The 22,460-nt window shown below is 46.1% G+C and overlaps 1 protein-coding gene across 15 annotated transcripts in view; it reads left to right on the forward strand.

Moving 5' to 3' along the window:
• NHSL2 (NHS like 2) overlaps positions 1 to 14,236 on the forward strand; it is a 302,976-nt gene extending 288,740 nt beyond the window's left edge. For 6 of the 15 annotated variants that reach the window (XM_086388891.1, XM_086388889.1, XM_086388900.1 and 3 more), the window contains 3 exons: positions 6,454 to 8,781; positions 10,804 to 10,936; positions 11,812 to 14,236. In XM_086388891.1, the coding sequence (XP_086245017.1) occupies positions 6,454 to 8,781; positions 10,804 to 10,936; positions 11,812 to 12,136 (2,786 nt within the window). In that variant the 3' untranslated portion in view covers positions 12,137 to 14,236. Of the gene's footprint in view, positions 1 to 2,506; positions 2,635 to 2,940; positions 3,137 to 4,927; positions 5,060 to 6,211; positions 6,278 to 6,453; positions 8,782 to 10,803; positions 10,937 to 11,811 lie in introns of all 15 variants that reach the window. The other 9 variants (XM_086388887.1, XM_086388890.1, XM_086388886.1 and 6 more) reach the window with 5 other exon arrangements.
• The last annotated feature ends 8,224 nt before the right edge of the window (positions 14,237 to 22,460 follow it).

A 22,460-nucleotide genomic window follows, 5' to 3' on the forward strand; every position in this document is an offset into this window, starting at 1 on the left:
GGAATTCTGGCACCCGAAGACAAATGAGGCATCAACAGGGTCTCCCTCTCTGGGCTTCACTCTCTCTGCTTTTGAAATAACCTTGTTTATGTGTCTCCTGGGTCACTCCTGCCTCACCAAGTAAGCCCAATACACAGCACTCAGACTTCATCTCATTCCCAATTCCCAACTCAGTGTCTTTGAGGTATACTGATGAGCACCTTGTACACAAAGCTGGGTCCACACAACCAGAGAAACATCCCAGTCATAACACCTGAGCAGTCAGACTGCTCGCACCAGGTGGAGTGAGAAAACCCATACTTTGAAATCAGACAGAGCCAGAATCTGATTTGAATCCCACACCTAACTAGCTGTGTGGCGTTATGCATATTACCCAACCTCTCTGAGCTTCAGATTAGTCCGTCATCTTTAAAATGGGGATTCCAGTTCCCCACATGGCAGAATCTTGTGAGAATTAAAAATAGGGTGTTCCTAAACCAGTTAGCAACAGTATCTGGCAGCTGGGTAAAATGGTACTGATAAAATGCAACATCAACTCCTGATTGGTGTCCTTTGGAACACAGACTGATCTAGACACAATGTTAAAATTAACGTAAAGAAAAAAACAATGTGGTCCCTAATAGATCTTAAAATATGAAAAACATACACATTGACCAGTGGGATTTATCCAATGTAAGTAGCAAGAGGATTAAAACTCAGTGCTATGAGAGAAACTCTTAGGGTGCTGCAAATATCTGGATGGAGATTACAAGGAGCATGCATATATCAGAATTCACTGAACTGCACACTGAAGATTTGTGTACCTTACTGTAGGTAAGTTAGATCTGAAGAAAAAAATACAAATAAAACCCCAGTGCTAGTCACAAGCTCCTTATACCCTCCAGGCACTTATTGCCCCACTCCAGGCTCTTTTCCAAGCAGAGAAGCCCTTCCTCCCTCTTCCTCACTCCAATCCTTACACTTTCTTCCAAGTTCTATGCTTGCTGACTCCAAGAAGACCTTTAACGCTAGTTCTGCACTTTGCATCATTCCCTCCCTAAGCACTCATACAAGGCCCTTTGTACCATCCAGCTCAAAAGGACTTGTATAGTTACGAACTGATTTTCCTTTCATTTACTCATTTGTTCATTTACTCATTCTTCTGCTAATCCCAGGTATATATTTTGTCCACCTAACCAGACTGGGCTTCTCAATGTAAAAGATCACATCTCTCAGAACTCTCAGGTTTCCGGGAGCACCTGGCGTAGGGCTGCATCCGCAGGAGGGCATTTGTTGAATGAACATTAAAAGTGAAAAGAGGTCTTACCAGCTGTCATTTATGCATTACCAACAAAGGCTAACTTTTATGGAGAATAGAAAACTTCAGAGTGGCCACCCAACTGGACAACAGCCATGAACCCTACCTCCCTGCCAGGGCAGTGGCAAGCTTAGAGAAGCAAGATTCCAAGGGACACCGTGAGCCTTGTGTTCTGCTGAGAGGAGCTGCCATGCAGAAAGAGTCAGTGTGCTCTGTGTTACCGCCATGGGCAGAATGAGGACAGGTGGGTGGAAACCTAGGGGGAGGTAGATTTCACCTCAAGATAAGGAAGAACTTTCCATATGCCTGACAGCCCCAACTGTCCTTGGATGGAATGAGCCACCTTGGGAGGAAGGCTGCTTCCCTTCTCTGCAGGCAGGTGTGTGGAGGCTGAAGAAACACCTGGAAGGGCTGCTGAGGAGGAAATGGGAGCCCAGAATGAAACATTGGACCAGAGAACCCTCGAGGCCCCTCCTGACTCCAAGTTTCTATGATTCTTCAAGTCTCTGTTCAAATGTGCAAGCTCTGACTGTTGGTTCTTTAGCCTCACTTCCTTCATTCATTGAATCCGTCACTTAAATAAAACCCATTCAAATCTTCTGCATTCTTCTTATTCCCTGACAGTGCCCCTAAACTTCTCTTTCTCCTCTGCCACTACCTCCGCCTTCCCTCTCTTTCACCTTAGCCCCGCTGGAACTGACATCACCCCCCACCACAGTGGGGCTAAGGTGCAGGGAACCAAGCCCTTAGAGGCTGAGGTAAGAGTTCTCGGCATCCAAGGGAATGTTCAACATTGGACTTCCCAAGGCATATTTCTTTGTGCTTCACACAGGTCATGTCCCTGGTAGAGTTGCGTAAAAACCTAGAGAGCTGAAGGGCTTCAAAGAGAGGGCCTTGGAGCAAAGAGTGGCCAAAGGCATCTGCATCCTGAGCCTCTTCCCTGAGTTGAACACTTACCATGGGGGCCATGGAGACAAAGGCTTAGTCCCCGAACCAGCACAACTCAAATCCATTGACTCTTTTCTCCTCGTAGGAAGTAGGCATTTTTCCATTCCTGAATCCAGAGGCTCAGATGCTGGGAACTAACTTAAAGAAACAATGCGAGTCAGACCTGGCAGCTAGAGCAGGAGCCCCCAGCTTGTGGTCCTTCCCCAGCCTGGCCCTTGGCCGTGGCTCCCTAGAGTGTGTATCCACTGTGCTGTTTTTCAGAAGAATATGAGGAACAGTACTCGGAGGCCAGACTTCTGGGGCAGACCTTCCGCTCTGCTGATGAGGCCCCTGAGCCCACCCCCAGCCCAAGGCTCCAGTCTGCCAGGCGTCTGGAGTTTGTACTGATGGTGAGTTGCCTCTTCCCCCACCTGGGAGAGCCAGCATGCAGAGCTTGCTCCACGCCCTTTGACGGGGGACCTGAAACAACTTTCATTACCCACTGGAAGCTGCTACTTACCTCTGCTCACCAGCAGAGCCATCCTGAGGCCCCACTGAGGTGGGCCCTGCACAGCAGGCATCTGGCCTGGCAGCCTATCCACGCTTTCCTGCCTCCCAGATGAAGCCTCTGACCACCCTGCCTAGACAGCCATCCTGTGGGCACAGCTCATCTCCAGTTGGAAGCACACCCTTCCCATCACCTTCTTTCCCAACAGCCCACAAAATGGCAGCTGAGCGAGGATGAGACTACCATGCAGGGTGTGAGGGCCCCTGAGGCCTCCCTGAGCCTGCCTACCACAGCCGACAAGCAAGCTGCCTGGAATAGCCCCTTTCCTCTGCCCATCCTAGAGGAGAAGCGGTGGCTTCAGTCTTGTCCCACACACTCTGACATCGTGCCCATCAACGTCTCCGGTAGAGTTGCTTAGCATCACCTCTGTTCGCTTCCCTCCATGCCAACTATAGATCATCCTGTCCAAACGCACTGGGTGCTGGGGGAGGGAGCAAGACTTTCTTTGCTACTGGCTCACCCCGCACTGTCAAGATCGTGGATCTCACCAGGGAATGGAGGCATGCTCTTTCTTCACTTTCTACTGGCCCTGCCACGCTAACTGAGACCATTTGATGGCAAAGGAAACTCTCTTACCAGAAAATTCTAAAACTTTATGAATTTGTGTGCTCTTTGGAGCATTGTGGAAACTTAGAGCGTATGAGTTATGTTTGGTTTGGGGAAAGAAAACTTGTGCCAGAAGCTGGGTTTGGAGCACACAGATAGGAGTTTCAGGGGACGTGTGGGGTTCAGGGTGCTGGTGGTAAATAGTAAGATCAGACACAGAGCACAGACCAAGGGCCTTACAGCACTTTGAGTCGTCACTCCGTCTCCTAGTGGGGGTGGGCCTCCTCCTATTGTGTAAGATCAAAGAGGAACCCGGTACTACCTTGAGATGGGAAAAATACTGTACACAGCTCAGCTGGCTTTTTCTCTGGGGACATGTGGAACCCTCTACCGTGCCCATTATTAATTCATTCACCACACTTCACCAGCTATAAGTGGAAGAGGAGGAATGTCAACCATTTCAGGAGATAGGGCCAACAACTTGATGAGATCAAGACCTCCTAACCCAAGGGGACCAGAGGCACCCTGTGCACCAGCACTGGCCTCTGGTGTGCTGGAAAAAGTCGATGAAGATGATAAGGACAGCTCTGGCCACAGGTGGTGATACTCCCTGGATATGAGGTCATCCAATGCCACTGGTGTCATCTCAGGAAATCAGAGGCAGGAAACAGAGCCCAGAGCCTCAGGAGATACACCCAGAAGTGTGAGGGCTGAGAGGAAAAGCTCACAGTGGTGGTGGGCACTTTGTTTTTGAACTTCTACCTTGCCCTCAATGAGGCTGGCCCTGTGATTTGTCCACAGAGCCACTTGCTGGGGAGGCGGGTACCTATGTGTTCATGGGACTGAGAGGGGAGGGTTTGGTTAGCCAGCTGCTGTAAGAGAGACAGTGGTGGGAAGCAGCAAACTTCACTCCACTGCCCTCACCCTGTCCTTGCCCTAGCAATTCCATAGAAGCAAAGGCTGAGCCGGTGCTTTGAAAAAAGTAGATCTCAGTCACCATGCAGGGCGAACTTTGATCAAATGTGATCAGGGGGCTGGAGGGCAGGTTATCTGACTGCTTCCTGGATGCCGGGATGGGGCAATTTCTTGGAGACACTCATTGGCCCAAGTTACAGCATTCTCTGAGAAAAGATTGCAATCAAACAACATCTAGTCTCAACCTGTCTCTCCACTTCAAGGGTTCTCACCCCAGGTTGTACATCTGAACAATCACCTGGGGAGTCTGAGAAAATGCTTCTACCTGGGCCCTATTCCCAGAGTGTTAAGTGTTCTGAGATGGGGTCCAGTTGTTAGAGTTTGAAAAGCCACCCAGTTTATTTCGATATAAAACCAGGGTTGAAAACCACAGCTCTCAGCCACCTAAGACTCACAGGTGACCCCAGGGTGGACCTCTGAAATTCAGCATGCATGCTTTGGAGCTGCGGGTGCCCAGGGCCAAGATGGGAGGGACGGGGAAGAAGGGTCACCTGCCTGAATGCTATTCATTCTCATCGCTACTGCCATCATCCCTTCTCTCTACCTCAGGCCAGTTTCTACCATACTGTGAACAGAAACCAGGATGCACCCAAGTGTCTTTATTTTGGCTACAGGGCAGCAGTTTGATAAACATGCAAGTTTGCGACACTCGTTGTTTAACACAGAGACAGCCGTGAACCCCAAGTCCACCCTGAGGCGGAGGCGGACCATTATTGGATTCTCTAACTATTCCCAGCGAGACCAAGGTGACCCCACCATAGCTGATCCCCCAAACCTTTTCCCTTGCTCACTCTTACCATTTCTGCAACCCAAGTGTTATTGTTGTGACAGAGAACAGGAGTGATTGGGGGAGAGGGGGACTTTGGACATCTTGAAAAAGGCAATATATTAATAGTAATTAATTAAGGATAACCAAAAGCCTTTTGTCACAATGCTTACAGGGCAGCAACTGAAAATGGACAGGAGATCTCCAGGCTAATAAATTTGTTATGTTATTGTTTCCCATTATAAGTAGAATATAGCTATATATGTCAACTTTAGGCGGATAAAGAAGGAAATCATCACTAAAAGTAGCATCTTCACAAAACCATTACTGCCATTAAATGAATGCCATCCAAAGAGCACAGACCAGAGAAATGTGAATACAAATTCTGGCCTCTCCACTTACTAACTGTGAGGCCTTAGCCAAGTTCCCTAACCTCTTTGAGCCTCAGCTTCTTCATCTGTGAATGGGGATGATGATTCCAACCCATGGAGTGGTCGTGAGGATTAGAGTTATTGTATGTAATTTTCCTACCATGTGCCCAGTACATAGTATGTGTTCAGCAAACAGTGGCCGTTATTATAAATTATCATAAGAGTAGTCATCCTCATCGTCATCCTCATAACAGTAATAATTGTTATGTATATGAGAAAACCTTTGGGCGTTTTCAACATCTGAATGGTTTCCTCACATTGTAAGTTATCCTCACTTTCTCCTGTTGCCAATCTAAAAAGCCAAGAATGCAACCAAACAACTTTTCAGCTGTGGCATACTCCCAATGTGCTGCTGGAACTGAAGGTCACACTGCTGTCCTTTATCAGTTTGAAAGCCTCTGCTCTCATCTCTGGAGAGGTGAATGCTGAGGGCTGTCTGTGGTGGCTTCCTGAGCCTGGGGTGAAAACCTGGGGGAAAAAAGACCATGGCTGTCCCACATGCTACTTCAGCTCCAAAAGGCATATTCAAAGCTGGAAAGTCAGAGATGTACATATGTCCCCTCCGTCTTGAACCTCCCTCCTATGGCTGATTCATGTTGATGTATGGCAAAAATCAAACCAATGTTGTAAAGCAATCATCCTTCAATTAAAAAAAAAAAAATATATATATATATATATATATATTTTTTTTTTTTTTAAAGCTGGAAAGTCTTTGGCAGCCATCTGGACAATTCAAGGGCACCCTGTGCCTCACTGTGTGGTGATGGGTAAGGACTCAACTTCCCCAGCATCCTCAACTATGGAAAGGAAGAACCAAGGAATTCTGACCAAGCTATTGGCAAATGCTTCTTGACAAAAAATTGGTGATCCTATCTCTTTGGTGACAGCTGCTGCTGGGGGATCCCTAACCACACCTCTAACATTCTATGTTTACCTCCTCCAGGTCACAGCAACAGCCCAGCAGGCAGTGTGGCCCGCTCTACCACCTCAGACATCAGGCCCAGCCATTCAGTTCCAGAAAGTGTTCATGGAAGAGTTGCACTTGGTCAGGAAGCTCGGTTCCCAAATCTCACCTCACCAGTACTAAGAAATCCTTCTAGTCATCCGGAAGAACCTCCCCAGGCATGGGGTGCCACAAAACCCCCTGGAATGGAGAGCATGGGGATGGTGTACAGCATTCCTGGTTCTTGCAATGGACCAACAGAATCGACATTCTCTGCTTCCAGGAAGGGAGATGCTTTTACCTATGTGACTCCAAGTGCCACCGCTCAGAGCAGTCAAGTCAATGAAAATGGAAAAAGTCCTTCCTCTGGGAATTCTTGGGTCTCTCTGCACACACTGCCACCTCTTGTTCCTAAGGAGGCTGCTACCCTCTTTGTCACTCGTGATATCCCAGCAGGGTGCAGTGGGCCTGCTGGCTACTCTCAGCATCCTACTCAACGAAGCCAAGTATCTGAACGACCCTCCAAGATTGGCCTTCTGACCGGTGGTACCTCAAGGCTGGAGACAGGCCCAGGTGGGGCCAGCAAGTTCCGGGAGCGGTCACTGTCTGTACCCACAGATACAGGTACCATGGATGTGGACTATGAGGAGGAGCAGAAGGCCAGTGAAGCCTGTGCCCTACCTTATGCCAGTACGAGTTCTGAGGGCAGTAACAGTGCTGACAACATTGCCTCCCTCAGTGCCCAACAGGAGGCCCATCACAGAAGGCAGAGGTCCAAGAGCATCTCACTCAAGAAGGCCAAGAAGAAGCCTTCCCCTCCGACTCGCAGTGTCTCACTGGTCAAAGATGAACCAGTCCTCTTGCCGGAAGGTGGGTCAGTACTACCCAAGGACCAGAGGCCCAGGAGCCTTTGTCTCTCCTTGGAACACCAAGGACATCACTCATCCCACCCAGATACTCAGGGTCACCCAGCTGTGCCAACCTTCAAAGACCCAGAAGGTACACAATTCGCCCATCACTGGTATCTTACTGACTGGAAGTCTGGTGACACCTACCAGTCCTTGTCCAGCTCCAGCACTGCCACTGGCACCACAGTCATTGAGTGCACCCAAGTTCAGGGCAGCTCAGAGTCTCTTGCCTCCCCTTCCACTTCCAGAGCCACGACGCCTTCCCAGCTTTCCATCGAGGTGGAGGCCAGGGAGGTATCCTCTCCAGGAAGGCCTACTGGGCTGATGTCACCCTCCAGTGGATACTCCAGCCAGTCAGAGACGCCAACACCCACTGTCTCCATGTCCTTGACCCTGGGCCACTTGCCCCCTCCAAGCAGCAGTGTCCGGGTGCGTCCAGTGGTACCTGAGAGGAAGTCATCACTACCCGCAACATCACCAATGGAGAAAATGTCCAAGTCACGGCTATCGTTTGACCTACCATTGACCTCTTCAACCAACCTGGATCTGTCTGGGATGAGTATCTCAATCCGAAGCAAAAACAAGGTGAGCCAGCATCACTCAGATACAAATTTGGGGGCCAAGCTAGCCCAGAAAACTAGCCCCAACCAGCCAATCATGCCCATGGTTACTCAGTCTGACTTACGTTCTGTTCGCCTGAGGTCAGTCAGCAAGTCTGAGCTGGAAGATGACACTGAGAGCCCTGACTACGCTGAGGAATCAGGAGCTGAAGTCTTCACCTTGCCAGAGAGGAAGATGAAACCTCCCATAGCCGAGAAGCCCCCTCTGGCCCGAAGGCCTCCAAGCTTAGTCCACAAGCCACCATCTGTCCCTGAGGAGTACCCACTAACTTCGCCTACATTGGCTATGACTCCCAAGAGCTCAATTCAGCACGTAAGGCCACTCCCTCAAGATATCTACACAGTGGTGCGGAAATCAAAGTCCTCCAGCTTCCCTGAGAGCAGAAGCCCAGGGGAGTCCACAGCACCCTCATCTCTTGTTTTCACGCCTTTTGCCAGTTCCTCTGGTGCTTTCTTCTCAGGAACACAGCAACCTCCCCAGGGAAGTATGGAGGATGAGGGCCCTAAGGGGAGAGCCCTGCCTGAAAGAATTAGCCTCCAGAGCCAAGAAGAAGCTGAGAAAAAGAAAGGCAAGATTCCACCTCCTGTACCAAAAAAGCCCAGCGTGCTGTACCTGCCTCTCACTTCACCCACGGCTCAAGCGGAGGCCTATGTGACTGAACCAAGACTGCCCCTCAGCCCCATCATCACCCTGGAGGAAGATGCCAAGTGTCTCCCAACTGATGACCACCTGCCATCTGCTGGTACAAGGATGACCTCAAGGCCACAGTCCAACAGCGAAAGGGAAGCAAGTCCTCCAGGTTAGTAAAATGTCTGTGGGCTTTTCCTTTCAATCCCAGAAGAGACAAGAGTGAGGATGGGGTGCCAGAGGCAGAAGCAAATGCCCCCAGATAATGAGCCTGATCCCAAGGCGACCAAATCAAGAGTGGACACCTCTTGAGGTTTGAGTTACTCTAAATTGGTCTCACTGCCCTTGGGATCAGGACTGATCCGGGGGTCGGAGGGATCTCCACAGCAATCAGTGGAGTATGGGACAGTATGGAACAGTCTACCCTGGAACCCCCAGTGGTGAGCTAATGAAATCAACTAGGTCTCAGCACCCTAAGACCTTAGGAACCCATCTTCCTCCTCAGGCAGGCATCTCCTGCCCTAGGAACCGTCTCTCCATCTCATTAGACAGCACTTTTCACCAGCTTCCACTAAATTTAGTTTCATGCATGGGACTAAGTACCCTCCCAGTCTGAGTTCAAGTGCCATGGCAGACTGGCGGGCTTCAAGCAGTGTAATATTTTACCACCAGCAGCTTCTCTTAGTGTTTTCTAGAGGAAAGGGGGCTCACTTTCTTGGATGGTTTGAGCCTATCTCTGCCTGGAACCATAAGACCAAGCTGGATGATATTTCATATCCTTTTTTTTCTTTCTTGTCTCTTTTTGCTTAAACTGTGCTAAAATACATATAATGTAAAATTTACCATCTTAACCATTTTGAGGGCTTCCCAGGTGGCACTAGTGGTAAAGAATCTGCCTGCCAATGCAGGAGACATAAGAGATATGCATTCAATGACTGGGTCAGTAAGATCCCCTGGAGGTAGAAATGGCAAGCCACTCCCAGTATTCTTGCCTGGAGAATTCCATGGGCAGAGGAGCCTGGTGTACTCTAGTCCATAGGGTTGCAAACAGTCGGACATGACTGAAGCAACTTGGCATGCATGCAACCATTTTTAAGTGCACAGGTCAGTAGGTGTTAAGCGCATTTATAATGTTGTGCAACCATCACCCGGAGAAGGCAATGGCACCCCACTCCAGTACTCTTGCCTGGAAAATCCCATGGACGGAGGAGCCTGGTGGGCTGCAGTCCATGGGGTCGCTAAGAGTCGAACGCGACTGAGCGACTTCACTTTCACTTTTCACTTTCATGCATTGGAGAAGGAAATGGCAACCCACTCCAGTGTTCTTGCCTGGAGAATCCCAGGGATGGGGGAGCCTGGTGGGCTGCCGTCTATGGGGTCGCACAGAGTCCGACACGACTGAAGCAACTTAGCAGCAGCAGCAGCAGCAACCATCACCACCATCCATCTCCAGAACTCTCTACATCTTGCAAAATTGAAGTCAGTACCCAGTCAACAATAACTCCCCATCATCCTCTCCCCGCAGCCCCTGGCAACCACTCTTCTACTTTCTGTCTCTATGAATTTGACTCCTATAGGGACCACATATAAGTAGAATTACATAGTATTTGTCTTTTGATGACTGGCTATTTCATTTAACATAATGTCCTCCAGGTTCATCTGTGTTTCTCATCCTTTTTGAAACCCTTAACACAAACATCAAAATCTTATGGCCTTTCTTAAGCTGATTTGGATTTTCGACATAAGTTAAATCATTGCAACTAAAACAAGCAAACAAGTCAAAGCCACAGGTAATTTTAGAATCTGCTTCCTCAAACTCCACAGGCTCCCTCTGAGATTCAGATAGGTCCCACTTCCACCCACTGGTTGAGTCATTGCTTTAGATTGTTCTCAGCTCCTTGAGTTTTAAAAATGATACATTTAAAACAAGAGAATGTTCAGGCAACCTAAGCATTGTTGTAACGGAAAAGGCATGAGAAAACAGGGAGCCAGGCTGGTCTTCATCACTCCCTCCACATTGTGCAGGCCAAATCACTAACCTTGGGAACATCTTGTTCTCTGCAGAATGGAGACAACAAGTTTCTTCCCTGCTGCCCTCCCAGAGTTGCTCTGAACATCAGATGAAATACATCTGAGAATGTGCTTTGTCCTAATGATTGTGGTCAAAACAATTCTTTCTGGTTTTTATGCCTAGGGAGTTTAATGGAACCAAGCACCGAAGAAAAAAGTGTAATCAGTGATAAAACAGCCGAATGGATTGCAGAAGATGATGATGATGTGTTTGTGGCTTCACGTACAACTGAAGATTTATTTACTGTGATCCACAGGTCTGGACCAATTTCTTTAATTCTCATTATAATTGCCTTCCCTCCTTATACCAGAAGAAAAACTGCTACCTCTAAGCATTAGATTGGAAACTGGAGACTAAGTTCAGATGTCCACGTATGTGAACACAGTCCAGGGCCTCACATCTCTGATTCACTGACATCTTCGGGTGAAGTGGAGGAGGGGCAGGCAGGGAAGGGAGGACCAGGTGCGGAGTGAGAGGCCCCTCGTCTCTTAGCAACCACATGGCCTATTGTGGCTCCATCTGCTCTCTCACAGCTCTGCCTACAGTCAGAGACTTAACCCTTCACAGAATTCCTGTACCCAAAAAAAAAAAAAAAAAACCTCATCAAAAAGTAAAGTGGGACACCAGGCTGAGCATCAGAGCAGGAACTTAGCCAAAGGATGACCACACGGGGACCCAGTTATAGGCAAAGAATGACCACATGGGGACCCAGTTATTGAACCGGGGCACAAAGCAGGGATTCAATAGTGAGGAAACTGGAAAGAGCCTAATTACTGGAGTTGGAGCACAAGTTCATAACAGGATCAGCTCCCAGGCTGTCTTGATTCAGAGTCACTGAGGTACTAGCCTTGACTCCTTAAATTCTTTGTTGGTCCCAGAACCTGGGCAGGACTGAGCCTGCAAGCACAGGCCCAGTGACTCCAGATGCGGACATTGAAAGGAGTATAGGGACGGGACCAGATGAGGAACTCTGAGGACTTAGCAGAGAGAGAGAAAGCTGGTAGGTACAACTGCTCACAAAGCTGTTGCATGGACATTCCCAGATCATGTCACCGACACTCGTGACACTATATGAAGCATTAGGAAATGTTTGCACATGAATTCACTGAAAACACACGTTCTCTTGTTTAGGTCCAAAAGAAAGCTGCTTGGCTGGAAGGAACCTGGTGAGACCTTTGCTGGCAGCAGCAGACCAAGCTCCCACTCACCAGTAAGGAACCCACCTGAGTCTCCGGTCAGTGAGTTGGCTGCCTCTTCAGGGTCAAGCGGCAGTGCCAACCTAGATGCTGGCAGAAATGATGATTTCAAGGCCTTGCTACAGAAGAAGGGAAGCAAGGCAACTCCAAGGTCCCGCCCCTCAGCAGCCGAACTGCTGAAGACCACTAACCCACTGGCTCGGCGAATTATTGCACAATTTTCAAAAGACTACAAAACCCCTGATAACCCCAGTACCTAAGCCCTGGGTTCAGCAAGCAAGGTTTAGTTACTAAACTTGAGTAGAGAAGGGGGAAGAGGAAAAGAAGGTTTTGAAAAAGAATATAACAAAAAAGCCTGCATTTCTTTGACATTAACTTACACTCTGGACAGCAGGAGAGAGGCCACATCTAGAACTAAATTTATCAGGCACTTTAATCATCTTCAGACATTTTACATTTTCATACTTAAAATCTTGCCATTACTGAGTACCGATTTTCTCCTTATTTCCCCCAGTGGTATGCACTTAGAAGAAATTCTCAGATGCAAGGGCACATGTGCCATCTCTTTAATCAATCACCAAGCTGCTCCATCCCTGGCTCCTGTCACTGAGGGGCACAGTGAGAGAGCAGTTTGAGGGCTGCCAATCCCAGGGGATACAGGGTGCCAATGCTCATTATTCACTTTCCCATCAAGGCCCTGATGACCTTGTATGGAGAAACAGAAGGACTCTAATGCCTCTTCAACCACAGTATAACTCTCTCTCATGAGAGGTTTGCAGGTGTGCGTTTATTTCGGCATGGGGTTGATTGGATGGCTTTTGTAGTACAAAATATGAATGTGACTCTGTCCTGAACTTCATGCCTTTTTCAGTTTGATTGTCTACACGGAGATCAGGGTGATGAGTTTCAGTAAACATATAGACCTCCCCCTCCTCACTCCTCTGCTAGAAAAGGTCAGAACTGGGTTGCTTTGGATGAACCAATCTCAGTCAACAAACAAGGCAGCCATTTGTTCACTCACATCTACCCAAGGTAACTCACACATGCACTTTGAGATCCTTCAAGTGTCTGCCACCAACGATAGCTAGTGTCTGTGCCCAGCTCATGCTGCATTCGAAGAACTCTGGTTTCATTTGCATATAGCATTCATTACAGGAAGTCATTAGCTGAAGGAAGAGCATCCTCAGAGGCTCAAGGAGGAGAGAAAGTAAGTGTAACTTGCCCACCACCATTCAGTTCAGATTGTGATTTGTGGTTGGTTTTATTTTGTTTAAAGGAGATCTTCCTCTGTTCCCAAGCCAAGAACATACACACTAAAAGGATAGAGCGAAAATCTGAAAGGCAGCCTAGCAAGTTACTGTGGTCCATAACCCCCCAAAAAGGGCTACTTTTTGCCATTTAGGTTCTGCTGTTTGACCAGTTTTCAATTAACCATGCTAGGGGAGAAAGTAAGAACTTTGTTAAATGGGATGCTGACAGAGCACCAGAACAATCATTGTGACCCCTTCCCCCCACCCCCTGCCAAAGCTTATAGACACTAACTATTCTTGTCAGTTCAATTTTCTAAGAAAAGCAAGAGCCATGATTCATTTGATTTTCATATGTCTGGTTTCTGAGAGGTTGAGGGGGAAAACAGACAGCTATGAACAAAGAAAACTAGCTGACCAATAATGGAAAATTAATTGTCCACCATTCCCAAGAGGGAAAAAAGAAAGTCAAATGAAATTCACAAAGAGGGTATCCTGACCTCTTCCTCCTTCACCCCCCCACCCAACAGATTCATTGGTCAACCTCTTGGAGGATGTGGAAACGTCCCCCCAGAGACAAGCAGATCTTGACTTTGATAGGTCTCAATAAGAAGCAAACCCTTTAGCCCAGCTGCCCACACAGCAGACAGAGCAGCTGGAAAACCAGACTAAGTGCTGATGGGACTTGGGCCTCTCACATAGAAGGCCTAGGACTGGGCCCTTAGTTGGTACAGTTTTGAATTCTAGACTTCTAAGTGCAGACCAGGCCCATCCACTCCCTTGCCGTCAGCACCTCCCCCGATTTAGACAGAAGCTACTTCAAATAATAGACAGTTACCAAAAGCTCAGTTGCCTTTGAAAGCATTCCAACTAGTTGGTTCAAAGGCCCTGACCAGATTTCAGAGGTTTTGCCTAAAGTAAAACGAGATTCATTCCTAGCCTTAATTTATATACAAATACCACACTTGTCTGCCCTCGACTCAGAATTTCAAAGGACAGAAACATTTTCCTCTGTGGGGAAATGGAGTGTTCGTGCTTTTGCCTAACAAAAGTGAAAGACTGCCGGGGCCCTGTACTCTTGATTATGAGCTATAAAACAGAGTATGAGACTCACATCGTATAAGACTTGTTACTTCTGCTGACTTTTTGGAAGCTTCTTTGCTACTTTTGTCTCTCCCCTCATTTTGCGGCCTCTGGTGGTTTTCCCCAAAGATTCTAAAGCTGAATACCCAGACATCTTGATGTTTTTCAATTACCCCAAGTCTTGCTTTCCTCTGCAATATTCTGCATGCCTGCAATTTTTAGAAAGTCTTATACATCTTCACTATGGCCCTCCAATACCCAGTGTTGTTCCTATTAGCAGAAAAGGATTCGGGGCAGAGATGGCGTGGTCAGAGGTAACACTGAGGGCTGGTAATAATCATTTAATATTGTAACAGGTGGACGTAGTCCTAAACAAACAACCAAACTATAGCATTTCTATCAATCTTTGATGAACATCATACCAGACAGCTCTCCTATCCTAGCACTCAACGTTTTGCTTCCCCTTGTTTATCATAACACCAACTCTGTCTCCCATCCAGGCACAAGCCACAGTGTTTGCTGCCTTCTGCACCTACTCTGCCAAGACGAGAAGAGAGGCAGAAAGCCCCTTCCAGTAAGACTTTCAGAAAACCCACTGTTGCCACTATTACTAGTGTGAATAAAAATAATAATTTTTGAAGGTGGAATACAGAAGGGATTCAGATGAAATGAAGTTAGCCCCAGGAAATCAACTTCCAATTCAAGTTGTTTCTGTCCCTTTGTTTCCTCTGATTCCAACTAATAGCAGCAGGGTTCTCTGCTGGACTGACTTCTGTCTAGTCAGGAGTAGAGGGAGTCATCCCCAGGGGAGGAGGTTAATCGGTAGCTAAGAGCACTTTGCCCTTGGTGGGTATTCATTATGTGTTTGTGGTTCAAAGGTTGAGGGTGGAAAGCAAGTCATTCTCAGCACAACAGGAATCTTTGCTGCTGTCTCTTGTCCTTTGCCTGCCTCAGTCTCTCACCTGGGCCTCCCACCTGGCCCCAACATGTCCCTCAGTATGCATTCCTGTGAACTACATCCCTGGCCAACAGCTCACCCTTTAAAGAGGTAAGATCATAGGAAGCAAAAAAGCTCATGTTAGCTTACTGACCACAAATCAACCAGTTGATCTGGAAACATTACCTTGAATGTACAAAGACAGAGGAGAGTCTGCAAGCCTCTTATAACAGGAGTGTCACCAGACACCCATTTTAATTCTCCAGTGACACAGGTCAGATTGTGATCCCACAAGACCCATCAGTCTAAGCAGATCTGTCCATGCACCTGCTCTCTTCCTCATCAACAAACTATTCCCTAAAAGGACAAGTTCATAGTCAGTGCTCTGTTCTCCAGTGCAGCCTTCGATTATCACCAAGTATGTAACACAATGGCCAGCCTTCACTTTAATATGATTTGCCAGGGCCAGGGCTAGAGTGGGGTGAGTGAGGCACCTGGGGTGCAAAATATAAGGAGGCACCCACTCTCAGGGCCATGTAAGTGCCTTACCCTAATCCCGGCCTTGCAATTTGCACTCTGTAAAGTAGTATCAATTTAACTTCTTCCTATGGACATGTACGGTTCTTCTGATTTGAGGGGGGAGGGTAACTCCCTATCTGTTGTTGCACCAAATGTTTCATTGCCATCAATTTTTCCATGGTTCTAAACCTTTGTATGCCTATACATCAAAGACTTTTCAATATTATCAGAAAACATGGCTGATTTCTAAGTAACCTGCTCCAAGTGGCAAGTTAGCACTCATTTCAGTAGGAATACTGACAGAGACAGCCCTTCAGCAAAATAGTGAATGAGTTGGAGGTCTGTCATTGGCCTCCTCTGTCTCCTCTTTCTGCTCCATTCCCCGCAGACCTTGCTTCTTGGTACCAACTCTCCTGAATGCCTCCTCGTTTGTCCTCCTCCTTGCTAAGGAAAGCATGCTCTCAGGAAAGGAATAAATTCCTTTACTTCGAGATTATAAGGCTTATTGAAACCTCTTTGGAGGGTCACTTGCATTTTAACAGGGAAAAAGCCTTAAGCCAAAGGAATGATGTTCTACTTGTAGAATTTTAGGCATCTGTCAGTTACAGAAGTATATTTTTCACCATGGAAAGGTCAAATTCACTGATAACTATTTCCTAAATATAGAAAATACCTTAATCTCCTGGAACTATCTGAGTAAATTGCTGATGGTCAATTAAATTCTCCTGATTCTCAGTGCTGTTCAGTATGGTTTCTACAAAGGGAGTCTCAGAAATGGCTACCCAAGACACTTAGAAGGCCTAGATAATTCTTGTTGTACCTTAACATTTTTACACAAATGCAATTAGTACTACTTATCATTTGAGTAAAAAACACAAGGATTTAAAGAGTTTGTGAAAATCTGTCTTGTTTATGAAAGGTGAAACTGTCCAATAAGTGCCAGATCAATGTCAGCCATCTGGTATCAGTGGTGATTATTAAACTTCTTCAAGGTGCAACTTTACTGCACGCAGCCTCGGCCCCAACCCTTATCTGTGTTTTGTGCTACCACTTCCTCTTGGTGTGAGAATGAGACCAGTTCTATTCCAGAGTATGGTCCCTCCAAAGCCTTTGTGTGTATTTCAGCTATAAGTGACTAAACTATTATGGATTTAAAATGATGAGAGAATGAGAAAGAGATGCAAAGAGCTAACTTTGTGAAAGGGCGGCAAAAATGATAAGGATTTTAACAAGGATACGAAATAAATTTTTTAATAATCTGAAACATTTTGTAGAGGAATACAGTAGGAAATGGTCATAGGCACACATTTGAGGCACTTTTAATAAGTTTAGCAAAAAAAATTTGCATAAGTAATGAGTTATGTGAAATAGGTATGTACTTCTGTTCAGTAAAGCCCAAAATCTAGCCCAGTGGTTCTCAAAGCATGGTCCCAGGACCAGCAGCAGCAGTATCCGAATAGTGTGTGTCTGTGTGTGTGTGTGTTCTAGTGCTGTTACTTCTTCAAGCTCCTGCGTCACTATAGCCACGACTCCAAATGATTCTAGCCTTTCCTATCTTTTCTGCTGTCATTACATTACGTGATCAATCTCCAGCCATGTGACTTATGTTATCATGTTCGTCAGATAATATGTTTATTTGGTGTTAAGTAATTATCATATTGAATCAACTACTCGCTCAACCTGCAGAAACTTTTGATTTGACTTAGCCAGCACATCTGGCCTGTTTTTGGTTTAAAAACAATTTTTTAATCCACAAATAGGAAAAAGAAAAGGTGTTACATTTGTTTGATACTGCCGACCCTTAAATGTCTATCTTCCCTGTGGTGGCTATTCTCTAGGGAGGTTCTTATAGAAGTAGATTTGATTTTTAAGATTTTGCATATTTGTGGAATTTGATATCAACAAATCTGCAAAAAAATCTGAACTGCAGCAACTAGTTAACTACTCTTTCTTTATTCCTTATGTGGTGTTGAGCTCTTTTTAATGTCCAATTTTACAAAATGTTCTGCATGCAAACGCAGCATTGTGCTCATTGTGCAAGTCACCAGACACTCATCTCCTCCATATGTATGATGGTGAAGAAATAGCAACATGTATGTTCTTACCTCTCCTAATCAATTGTAAATTACAAATCTTTTCATTAATTTTTAAATGAGATATATTTACTCTGGCTAGTAGTTAAAATTTAATTCTTTTTATTATATTTCATTGCTACTTTTTTCTACTGACTCCAGAGCTTACTTTGGGGATTATTTCTTATTTTTAGATTGTTGTATTGATCTTATTTCTATATTTATCTGTAGTCATGGAATGTTAGTGCTGAAAGGGACCAACCTCTCCTCTTACAGATGAGGAAACTGAGGCCCAGAAAGTTAAATAACTTACGCAAAGTCATGCAGTGGCAGGCCCAGCCTCAATCCCAGTTCTCCTGCCTCTGGGCCCAGTGTTTTTTCATCCAAATCACTGCATTTATGGAAGACCCACAGCTGGCTTCTACTATTATGACACGTGAATTTCCCAGGTATGTCAGTGAATAATACATATGCTTTAAGGAAAGTGTTCGTGAATCCAAAGACAAATCTGATTTTTAGTATAGAAACATTCATTTCCCTCCAAATTAAATATATATGCCCTACTCTTTACAGTGGATGTTTTCTCTAAGAGTTATTTGAAAAACTGAATTTTTGTAGATCAAATTCCATGTTTTAAGAGATAAGCTTCTTACAGAAGGGCATCTTCTGGTGACTTCTTTTGAAAAATGAAAAATGCTCTTGTCCATATCCCTAATGCCTCTATTTTCTTTTTCAGTGTGAACTTTTGTAACTGATATTTATTTAAAGTAGGGCAAACCAATATAGACTTTCCTAGAATCTACTTTATTCTTCCCTTATTAAACTTTACAAGATAGTTTCAGACTGTTAGATGCTCATGAGATACTTACTTGTGTTCTAGAAACTTCTTGATATTTTACCAATCCCTGGGCTCAAACTCTATCTCAGTTTTATCAAACAATACCGAATTTTCTCATCCGTACTGAGCTCTGCATGCTGTTTGTTTTCCAGAACATGCTTTGCCTAATGTTCCTTATTATGACTCTCTCTCTAGCTATTCTCAGGCTTCCTTCCAAAGCTCATGTGTACCTCACTAGCGTGGTTTAGTGGAGTTGCAGGCAGTACTCATCAGATGGAGTGGTGTTTTCAGTTATCCCATTGTTCCAGTCCTTCTCCTGAACCTGCTCTGGTTTCCCTTTTCAGGAATACTCAGAGATTGATGGGATTTTCCTCTTCATCTAGACCAAAGTTCGACAAACTGTTACCATAAAGGTCCAGATAGTAACTCTTTCAGGCTTTGTGGGCAGGGAACAGATGGTCTCTGTAGCATAGTCTTCTTCTTTGTTAGTGTTTGTTTGCTTGCTTTACAACACTTTAAAAATGTAAATACTATTCTTAGCTCTTGGGCCATACAAAGCTGCAGACTGAAATTGGCCTGCCTGTCATAGTTTCCTGACCCCTGGGTCGGACATTTCTGTGACCCACGTGATGACTGGGTTGTGTGCTGCGTGATGTGCACACTGCCCTTCCATTTACCACAATGTCAGACTCACCCGCACAGAGGTGGGTGGCAAGGCGTTGCACATGCCAACCAGTACTCTCTGACAGACGCCCTTCATAGACTCTCTCAGTCTGTCTCTGTCCCTGTCCCTCTCTCTCTCTCTGACTACCTCAGTGTAGAACCCTCATTCTTTTCTCCAGATCTCCTGTACTGGTTATCTAATGTGCCTCTGCTTCCTCGAGTGTGGGTTAAGCTGGCAGGAAAGAATGGTTTTCTGAGTTTTCTTATTTCGTTCATTCCAAACTATGAGCGGGGACCCCTGGCCCCGGTGCCCAATACTTCCATCACATGTTCAGGGCCATCTCTGGAAAGTCTGGTGGCCCGGGTCATGAGATTCCATTTCAGTCTACAGTTTCCTAGGGAAATCACCAGCTCTCTTGGTTCTAATGGCTGGTTTTAAAATCTGAAATGTGCATGTGCCCATTTTAATGTGATTTGGACTTGTTCTAGACTCAGCCCCAGCAATGAAACCAGTGAGGTATGGAAGGTTCTATGTCCACAGTTTTCCCCTGCCTAAACCGCCTGCATCCCTGACCCCCAGCCCCAGGAATAGGCTCCTTGGGATGCCCCATGCAGCACCACAGCCAGCAGGCATTCAGCACACTGCCACCTCCTGTTTTCTGAACCTCTAAAAGGATTCCTTAAAGCTCCTCCACATCTCTCTTCATCTCACTCCTGCCTCTACCTCTCATGCTGCTTGGGAGTTTAAAGCTCAGTTTCACATTTTCACATTTGCTCATATAAATATTGGAGGATACCAGTGAATAACAAGTTATGTGCCTGTGTGTGAGAACAGCATGGTTTCTCCACCTGGACTGTGAAGGTCCCATTTGCTAGTGTATCTTACACACACACACACACACACACACACACATACATGCACACACACACTGTCCAGTTCTCTCATCAGTTCTCTGGTCCAGTTCCAGGTCTGATGGGGCTGGCCAAGGAGTAGGGGATAGTGGGGGCTCCTGAGATATTTCCCTTTTCTTGTCTTTTGAAACCTTCTTTCCACTGGCTTATGCTCACTTCTCCCAGGAAGCCATTTGAAGATACTCCTCTGGGGCAGTTTTGGACAGCCAACATACAGAGAGCTAGGACTTTAATCCCTTATGAATTCTGTCACTTAGACGTATTTCTCAGGCTGCAGGATTTTTTAAATCTAAGAACTTTGTTTCTGGGGACCTTTAGTTTGCTTTCTGTCATTTGAGCCCAGGGATTTACCCACTTATTGAAATCTACATTTTTAAAAGACCAGAGACACTAGTAATTTTAGGATTTCCCTATTTAAAAGCATTCATGAAACAGTTCCTTTCTGCATTTTGATTAGGATTTCCAGCCTTGAGGGAACCAGGCTTGTACCCTGGACTCTAAAGCAGCAAAAGTAGCACACTTGCCAAAAACAAAATGATGAAGGAGGATTGGCTAGTCATACTCTGCAGTCAGGAGGACTTTTGTTAATTTAGTGCTTACCATTCAGTGCTTACTGAGTGGGTGTGATGTGCTCTAGAAAAATAAGGGAGATAGGAACTTGCAGACCAATATCCTAAACTGAAAGACAGTGATGAGGCAATTCCCCCAGTGATGAGAATGTATCCCTGGATTGAAATTTCAAGAAGCAACATACACTAGGAGAAGAGTGTCATCCCAGTCTTTTTGGAATTACAACACAGAATGGAAGGGAGCCCTCTGTGGGGTGATATTACAAAGGGTCTTGTTTGTCTTTCTTTCTTTTTCTTTTTTCCTTTAAAAAAAAAAAAAAAGCATTCCTTACTGGCTTGCTACCAGCAATTGAACTGTATTCTTTATATAGCTAGAGCTGTTTGTGACTTCTTAAAATAAATTTTTTCTGTTAAAATAATTTTCTGTTTCATCCTCTGGTTCTCATTGTAGCAATGATTCGTTTATCCAGATACTAAGCCTAGTTTGTGAGTACCTTTTACCAACAACACAAGTATGGGGCCCACAAACATGAGCTTTGATTCTCACAAACCCCCGAGAGCCCAAAACAGATATGCAGGACAGTGTCTTACAGAAACATAACCCATCCATCGGTGAATCTACGTTATATGGGCAGGGAATCCATGCTTGAGGACTTTGTCTCAGGGATTCTCATTCAACTACTGCTGGAAGCAACAAGGGGTCTCAGACAAACACAGCTCTGCTGAAGTGGGCAGCAGTCACCAGGCTCCTGAGGGGAGGAGGTTGCCATAGCAACTGTACTCAGGGCACGCACTCCCTCTTTGTTCTTTGGCTCAATGAAGCCACCCGGCAGGGGCAGATTAGAGTGAGTCAGGACTGGGAGCGAAAAATGCAGACCAGATGTGGCTCAGATCACCTCCTCCCTCAAGAAGGGAATGGTCCCACTATACTAGTGGTGACAGCTATATTCATGGGTCAAGTCCCATCCAAAACTTTGTTCTCTGGTCCCAATCGGCCCAGGCCTCCAAGGGTGAGGCCCTTGCAACCAGCCTTCTTGTCTTCCCAGTCCCCGTGCTAGCTCACCTCCCCTGATACCACTGGACTGATCTTCCAAAAAGACACCGCAGAGCTGGAAACAACCTAGAAAGTTTACAGGGGGAGGAAGAAGGGCCAGGGCTACTCTCAGACAATAGCAGGTATCAAGACTTAAGACCAAGGTCGGAGAAGGAGGCTGACTCGATGTGGGCCTCATGGGACGCAGTACCTCAATGAGACCCTGTGGTTCCAGCTAGTGTTGATCCCAGCAGGGTCTGGGTCCCCTATCACCCCCCACCGTGAGCTGGGGAAGCTTTGAGGGATTGATCCACATTGACCAAAGTCGCAAAGTACATGTTAAAGGCAAAGAGATACTTGCCTTTAAATACTTTAAATATACCAGTATAATCAAAGAGAGAGCATACCTTTAAAGCACAGGTCATAGAGGCCAACAGGAAGCCCACAGACTGAATTGAGTTCTTATACATTGCCCAGTACTCCTGCCTGGAAAATCCCATGGACAGAGGAGCCTGGAAGGCTGCAGTCCATAGGGTCGCTGAGGGTCGGACACGACTGAGCGACTTCACTTTCACTTTTCACTTTCATGCATTGGAGAAGGAAATGGCAACCCACTCCAGTGTTCTTGCCTGGAGAATCCCAGGGACCGGGGAGCCTGGTGGGCTTCCATCTATGGGGTCACGCAGAGTCGGACACGACTGAAGTGACTTA

The sequence above is a fragment of the Bos grunniens genome, chromosome X, assembly GCF_055505025.1.
Source record: "Bos grunniens cultivar Pamir isolate PY7600 chromosome X, Bosgru_T2T1.0, whole genome shotgun sequence".
Classification (NCBI taxonomy): domain Eukaryota; kingdom Metazoa; phylum Chordata; class Mammalia; order Artiodactyla; family Bovidae; genus Bos; species Bos grunniens.